The sequence below is a fragment of the Pan paniscus genome, chromosome 9 (genome assembly GCF_029289425.2).
Source record: "Pan paniscus chromosome 9, NHGRI_mPanPan1-v2.0_pri, whole genome shotgun sequence".
Lineage (NCBI taxonomy): Eukaryota > Metazoa > Chordata > Mammalia > Primates > Hominidae > Pan > Pan paniscus.
Window position 1 is genome coordinate 65138145 of NC_073258.2, and position 7203 is coordinate 65145347.

Genomic DNA, 7203 nt, shown 5'->3' on the forward strand with positions numbered 1-7203 from the left:
CAGTGCTGGGTGGGCCCAGCTCCCCACTTACCCACAGGGCACAGACAGGAAGCAAAGCCCAGGGCCCTTGCACCAAAAGGGAAAGAAAACTCAGCTTAGATTTTATTTTTTTTAATTTTTAAAAAATGTTGAAAAATAAATCCATGTCTGCATAAGTTCCCAACCCCCATTTCTCCAAGTTTCTGGAAGGTGGGCTTGGTGGGCACCCTCAGCTCCTTAGCATTTCCCAGCTGGCCCCTGAAGACAGAGCTTCTCTTCCAGCCTCTGCTGCTGTAAGGCCCCTCTGCCCACCTCCCCCCCTGCAGCCTCCCTCCCCGCCTCACCCCAGACTTATTGCTAAAAGAAGGGAAAGAGGAATGAGAACAGCCAGCACACCCAACTGCCCTCTCCCCACTCCACGCTAAGGTCACTACCCCGGACACACAAAGGGCAGGACCCAGAGGCCAAGCCCCAGCAGACTAGGACGCAGCCATTCCAGTACCGGCCAGGAAGCGAAAGTGCCCTCAGGCCAGCTCAAAGGCCCCTGAGCCCGGCCATGGCCCCAGGAGACAGGCCCAGCTGCCAGGAACACATGCAGAACCCAAAGGGCGGGGCTGGGCTGTCCGAAACTCTGGTCTTACAAAGACCCCGCCAGAGCCCTAATCCCTTCTGTCCTCAGTGACACCAGAGATGCCTGGGGATGGCCAGCAAAGGGGTCCTGGAGCCCGTGGTTGGTGGAGGACATCAGGGCTCAGAGTGAGGGTGCTGGGGGCTCCAGAGGGGCTCCAATCAGGGTGGGTGGGGGCTGAGGGCCAGGGCGGGCGCTGTGGCGGGGGGCAGCCAGAGCGGGGCGGATGAGAGGCGGTGGGGGCTGGTTGGGGGCCAGCCGGGGCTGGAGGAAGCGGCCCTGCTGCAGTGGGGGTGGCTGTCGGAGCAGAGTGGGAGCTGTGGGCAAAGGTGGCCTCAGCAGCGGGGGTGGCTGGGACAGCGAGGTGGGCGGTGGAGGGGGTGGTGGCGCAGGGGGCACTGATCGGGGCACGGACGTGGAGACCGATGTAATCTGGACCTGAGGGGAGAGGAAAGAGTGAGAAGCCAGGCTCTTCCCGCCCTCAGCCCAGTCTAAGGACCAAGGCGGCGCCTCACCTCGCCTCGCCTCGCCTCTCCTCTCTGAGGGGTTTCTCTCACCCCCTTCTCACCTCGTCATCTTCCTCTAGGGCTGGGGCTGGCAATGGAGCCCCTCTCCTAGCCTCCTCCATGGGGACTGGGGCTCCAGGGACCCCATCCTGCTCAGCCTCCCATTCCTGCAGCACCTCCTCCAGATTGAAGCGGCGCCGGTAGCTCACAAAGAAAGTCTTCACCTGGGTCAGAGTCTTGTTCCCAATCACCTCTGCAATAGCCCCAAAGTCTTTGCCATACCTACGGATGGCTGCAAGGGTCAAAAGGGCAGCAGCGTCAATACCCCTTAGAACTAGTTACTTCCCTGACCCTTCCCCTCTGCCCCCCCACTCCTTGGAGGGTGGGGAGATAGATTCCTGGGGTCCTCTCTTCTCACCAGTTTAACCCACCTTGAACAGCCAAAAGCTGCTCATCTGTGGTCCAGCGGGAGTTGAACTTGGTGTTGGCCTGGAAAGCAAGGAACATATCCTTTAGACTCAAAACCATGCAAATGGCAGCCCTGCTCCCCAAGCAGTACTCTTTCTGCTCTGCCTCCGGAGAGAAACCCCCCTTTGCACCCTAACTTAAAGAGCAGCCATACCTCCGGGGGGCGTAGTGGATCAATACCGCCCTCCAGGGCTTGGCGCAGGCTGCTGTTCGTCTGCTTCATGCTCTGTACCTGGGAAGGCCAGGAAGTGGAGGAATATTAGACTCCCATCTCAGGCAGGCCACTATGCCCCTCACAGGACCCTACTTCTGCACAGACACCAGCACCACTGCCCCGGCAAAGCTTTCTGCCATCCACCATCTGGCTTGTTCCTCCTAAACAACTACTCAGTAGGGGAGCCGCTGGGGTTCTCCCCTTTCTGCAGACCAGTTTATATTTTTATTTTATATATATATATTTTTTTGGGGGGGGGGTGGGGGGAAGGAGTTTTATTCTTGTTACCCAGGTTGGAGTGCAATGGCGCAATCTCAGCTCACCAAAATCTCTGCCTCCCGGGTTCAAGCGATTCTCCTGCCTCAGCCTCCCGAGTAGCTGGGATTACAAGCGCCTGCTACCACGCCTGGCTAATTTTGTATTTTTTTTTAGTAGAGACAGGGTTTCTCCATGTTGGTCAGGCTGGTCTCGAACTCCCGACCTCAAGTGATCCACCCACCTTGGCCTCCCAAAGTGCTGGGATTACAGGTATGAGCCACCGTGCTCGGCCTATTTTTTTTTTTTTTTTTTTTTGAGACGGAATCTCACTCTGTCGCCCAGGCTGGAGTGCAGTGGTGCAATCTCAGCTCACTGCAACCTCCGCCTCCCAAGTTCAAGCGATTCTCCTGTCTCAGCCTCCCGAGTAGCTGGGATTACAGGTGTGTGCCACCACGCCCAGCTAATTTTTGTATTTTTAGTAGAAACAGGTTTCACTATGTTGGCCAGGATGGTCTTGAACTGTGTACCTCAAGTGATCCGCCCGCCTCAGTCCCCCGGAGTGCCTGGATTACAGGCGTGAGCCAGCGCACCCAGCCTGCAGACCAGTTTTTAAGAGAAGGCCCAAAAAGAACACCACATTACTCAGAGTCCCAGAGGATGGGGCTCGGCCCCTGAACCATCTCGCTTACACCTCAGCTCCCCCTAGACTTCAGTTCCCAGGTGCCGAATGCCACCTTTGCATAGCCCGTTCATTTCCCAGGGCCCCACCTGGCGCTTGAGGGAGATGAGCTGAGAGTCAAGACCTCGGAGCGTGAGGTTGGCAAGGTCCGGGCTTCCTGACACTGCCGTGAGGCCCTCAGGGCTCAGGTACATGCCCTTGGGTGGGCGACGCCGGGTTCGCAAGGGATGGTGGCGGTACTGAGACACCTGGACCTCCTTTTTCCCAGGGCCTGGGCGTGCATTCAGGGGCCGAGAGGGTAGAGGCTGCCAGTGAAAGGAGAGGCAGGTAGGTGGTGCAGAGCCAGAGAGAGGCAAGAGGACAGGCAGGCAGGGCCCAGAGGCTCTGGGAGCTCACCTCTCTCTTGGGATCTCCAGGATCGGGCTCTCCCTCACTCACGCCTCCTCGACCCTCTTCGAGCTCATCACTGCTGACACAGGGGCCAGGGAGGGAATGAGGCAGCTGCCAGGAGCTCTACCTACCCCCATGCCCAGTGCTTGCTCCTGCCCCCACCTGTCTTCTTTGTCCTTGCGGCCCCCCAGCCGCCGGGCCTGTCTGTCCATCACACTAGTTCGGCTGCGGGTCTTCTTCCAAGAGTAGTAGTATTTCACCAGGCTGGGAATCAACTTGTCAGGCAGCTGGAGGAGGCAACGCCAGAAGCTGGGGCCCACTCAAGACTCTGGGCCCCAGGTAAGCTCTTCAGAAAGGAGGGGCAGAGGAGCGCCGGGGAGTGGGGGTGGAAGGGCTTTACCATCTGCTGGATCCGCTGGAAACATTTGCCGTGGAAGCCAAAGGCCTGTTCAAACAGCACCTTGTCCTCTACTGTCCACTCGTCAGGGAATGGGGTGAAGTTGGCCAGGTCGGCCAGCGACTTCTCCACATCGTGCTTATGCCACAGAAGCATGCCCAGCGCCTGGCCCGGGGCAAGGGGCAGCTCAGGCTTAGCTGCCCCAGCACCGTTCCACCCCATTCCCAAGTCCCTGGGGGCCAAGGCTCACCTGCTCAATGTTGTAGCCATGCTTCTCCTTGGCCATCGCAATGTACTTGTCAACTGCAGGGGCAGCAGGGGCAGGGTCTTGGTGAAGGGGGTTATAGCTCCTAACCCAGGCCTGTCCAGAAAGGGACCACCCCCCAACGGCCAGGTCCCTGAACACGAGCCCCAGGGCAAGGGTTGGACCCACGAACACCTCAGCTTCCAGCCCCCTTCTGAGAAGAGCTAGCTTGGAGCTGGGTTGAACCCAAGCCCCCACCTCCCAGGGCTGTGCCCCACTCACGCTTGGCATCTGACACACAGTGGTTGGGTGACCACACCAGCATCCCCTTCAGCTCCTTGTTGCTGTAGCGTGCGGGGCTCTCTGAAAGGCCGAGGAGCAGGAGGGAAGACACTCAGATCAGCCTGGTGGCACAAGCCTAGACCCATGGCCAGAGGGCAGCAGAGGAGTGGAGCCAGGGAGGTTGAGGCCCAGAAGGGAAGGAGGGGCAGAGACCCAGACAGGAAGGCAGGGCAGGAAAGCAAACCATGCTGCGGGGCCACCCACCCCTGCCAGCCTGCCCTTCCAGGGGAGCCAGCCAAGGGTGCCCCAGGTGGGGCTGCAGGCCAAGCCCCGGGCCTCCACCCCCACCCCACTTCACAGCCTGTCCTGCCGCTCACCAGGCTTGCACTCCGGAATTACGGCCTGGTAATTGGTTCCAACGCGGATCATACTGTCTGTGGAGCCAGGGGGAGGCAGTCAGGACTCCAGGGAGGGCGGGCGGGAGGGAGGATGTGGCGGGCGGGGGAGGTGGCCGGCCTGGAGTTCTCCTTCCTGACCACCCAGGGCCCCCACCTTCCAGGAGGCTCACTTTTCCCTCATTGTCCCCCAGTTACCTGCAGCCACAGAAGGGACTGGAAGAGGAAAAGACCCTGTCCAGCCATGGCCATTGGGGCTGGAGGGTGGACAAGGGGACAGTTTTAGAGCCCAGGCCAAGCAGGGTGCTTTGTTCCGGGGGAGGGGAGCGGGGTTGGAGGGCAGCCCCTAGACCTGGACCACAGCCCTGCAAGGAACCCAAGGCTCCTTCCCACCACAGGAGCCTCACAGCTCTGTGTGGAGGTGTCTCTCCAGTCCCTGCTCCAGCCAGACCTCAGTCCCCTGCAAGGTGGCAAGGTATGAGGGACCCACTCTATGCAAGGGAGGGATGCCTCGGTCCCTGAGGGGGTGAGGGCAGGGCAGGGGCCGGCAGGACGCCTCCACAGCAGCTAGGGGCCCAGGTTCCAGATTGGCTGTGCCGGCAGCCTGGGTTTGTGGGAGAAGCAACGCAGGGGCTCCAATCCAGGAGAGGCAGGAGCCATCAGTGTAACAGGCTCGTGGTCTGCAACTCTTCCCCCTCCCGCCCCACTCCGCTCCCCCCAGGCCGGCCCGCCTTTAACCCTAGGCCACCGGGCTCACCGTGCGAGTGCTCCTCCTCGCTGCTGTCATCCTCCGAGTGGGGCTGTCCGCCGTTGGGCACCGTCTTGGCCCGGCTGCGGGACAGGATCCCTGAGCCCGCGCTCGGCTTCTCCATCACCGAGGGCATTACCCCGCCCAGCTGCCCCGGGGGGCGCGGGAGCCTTCGGAGAGCGACAGTGGTTGCCGCACTCGCTCCGAGTGCCGAGCCCGGCCCGGCCTGGAGAGGTCGCCACTGAGGTTAGGAGAGGCAGGAGGTCAGCGTGGCTAGGGTCCGGCGGGGTGGGAGCCCACCTGGCAGCCCCAGCGCTCTCCACGACCCCCACGAGCCAGGGCGTCAGAAAAGTTTGTGCAGAAGTGGGGGACGCAAGGGATGAGCGCAAGGTCCGGTGCGGCTGGGGCGCGATTACTATGTACGCCCCTCAGGGTTGGGGTTCCCCTGAAGTCGGGGCCCCCTGTCCTCGGGGCGCCCTGGAACCCCACCGCCCACCTGCCCACGCCGTTCAGCGGCTGGGCGCTGGAGCGCAATCTGCGCCCCCCGGGCTCTGCGCCTCTCGGCTGCGCCGGGGATGCCCCAGTCCCCGGGCGGGGACCCGTGTCCCAAGCAGACCCCTGCCCGCGACGGCAGCCGGCCGGGGCACCGGCGGCGGCGGCGGGACGGCGCGCACGGCGCGCGGCGCTGGGCAGAGTTGCCGGGAGGCGGGCGGAGCGCAGCCGCGGGTGCCGCCTCGCACCCTCCCCGGCGCGCTCGCTCTCCCCGCCGCGCTCGGGCTGCCGCTTGCTCGCCCGCTCTCCGCCGCCGCTCGCTCCTCGCGCACACAATGAAGCTGCTGGCAGGGAAGTAGTGCCGGCTGCGGCCTCAGCACCCCTCCCCCAGCCGATGCCTCCGCCAGCTGAACATCTGGCCCTGGGGTGGGAGGGAGGGCCCGGGGGGCGGGGCCAGGGGGCCGGGGCCAGACCTCCAGGGGGTGGGATCAGGACCCTGGTGGGGCGCGCGTCCCGCTGCGGGGGCTCCCCTCGCGTCCCTGGGCTCCCAGACTTGCCCCTGGGGGAGACCCCACTGCCCCCCAGGAGTAGCCAGGGGTCAGCCCCACCCACGCGCACACCAGCACCACACACCAGTGGGCTCGGGTTACTGCCGCCTGCCCCGGGGGCCCTGGGGCCGCCTGCCCGCCCGCCCGGGTGGAGCCCAGCTTTTCCTTCCATTTCCCTTCCTGCCAAGGAACTCCCCGCCCCCCTTCCGCAGGGGGGACCCCCCTCATGCGCCCTTGGGGGCCAGAACGGATGGGAGGCTGGACAGGCAAGGAATGAATTCCTCCAAGAGCTACCCAGCCAGAGGCTGGCTTCTGGTGGATCTGTGGGTCCCCAAGGGTCGCCCCAATTCCCTTTAACTGCTGCAGTATGCACCCCTAAACAGTGGTAGCAAGGGCTGAGGGATGGGGAGTGGGAGGTGTAGGGGAAGGTCTGGGCTGCAGGGGAGAGAGGAGCTGGGTCTCCTCCCCACTGGGTTCACTGTCACCCCAGCTGGAAGCAGCATCCCCCTCCCCCCGGACAAGCACGGGCAGAGTGACAGACAGGGAAGCGGGTAGAGCGGCACAGACGGAGATGGGGGAGGGGGTGGGCAAGAGACTTTCAAAGCCAGACCCAGCCACCCTGCCAGGCACACAAAGAGCCAGCGCACACACCGGCGGCGGCTCCGAGCCTGCGAGCTGCGCCCGTGCCCGTCCCCGCCGCCCGGGACACGTGCTGCAGCGCACACAAGCTGAAGCCCCCGCCCGCCGCCCCTCCCACCCGGAGCCCCAGTCTCCTGGACACACCTCCACCCAGGCACACCCCGCTGTGCCCAGACTGAGCCGAGCCCGCACTCGCGCCCTCCTCTCCCTTCCCTTCCTGGTCCACTCTGTAATCAGATTCCTAAATTTAGAAGCAGCCTAGGGCCCAGCCAGGGATCCCTGCCCCCACCCGCTGCCTGCGGCCGAGTGGCCGGGGTCTTGCGGTCGGGCCACGAC

General features: G+C 63.4%; 1 protein-coding gene across 3 annotated transcripts; it reads right to left on the reverse strand.

Moving 5' to 3' along the window:
• Positions 1–95: 95 nt before the first annotated feature.
• Positions 96–6018, reverse strand: RCOR2 (REST corepressor 2). 3 transcript variants are annotated; one of them, XM_003828543.6, is made up of 12 exons: positions 5198–6018; positions 4423–4479; positions 4046–4126; positions 3770–3822; positions 3523–3684; positions 3285–3409; positions 3129–3198; positions 2822–3037; positions 1736–1813; positions 1545–1602; positions 1176–1405; positions 96–1045 (listed from the first exon to the last, which is right to left on the reverse strand). In XM_003828543.6, the coding sequence occupies exons 1-12, from the start codon at positions 5322–5324 to the stop codon at positions 731–733; spliced, it is 1572 nt and encodes a 523-aa protein (XP_003828591.1). In that variant the 5' UTR covers positions 5325–6018; the 3' UTR covers positions 96–730. The 3 variants fall into 3 exon arrangements, with proteins under 3 accessions (XP_003828591.1, XP_034788742.1, XP_034788743.1); XM_034932852.3 differs by having other exon boundaries at positions 908–1045; positions 1123–1405; positions 5198–5800; XM_034932851.3 differs by lacking the exon at positions 1176–1405.
• Between the last annotated feature and the right edge of the window lie 1185 nt (positions 6019–7203).

Bases quoted from the DNA above. Each gene is read 5' to 3' on its own strand.
- RCOR2 (XM_003828543.6), bottom strand. From the start codon at position 5,324: ATGCCCTCGGTGATGGAGAAGCCGAGCGCGGGCTCAGGGATCCTGTCC. The intron at 4,480-5,197 runs GTGAGCCCGGTG...CTGGCTCCACAG, and splicing joins CGAGGAGGAGCACTCGCACG to ACAGTATGATCCGCGTTGGA. The intron at 3,823-4,045 runs GTGAGTGGGGCA...CTGCCCCTGCAG, and splicing joins CTGTGTGTCAGATGCCAAGC to TTGACAAGTACATTGCGATG.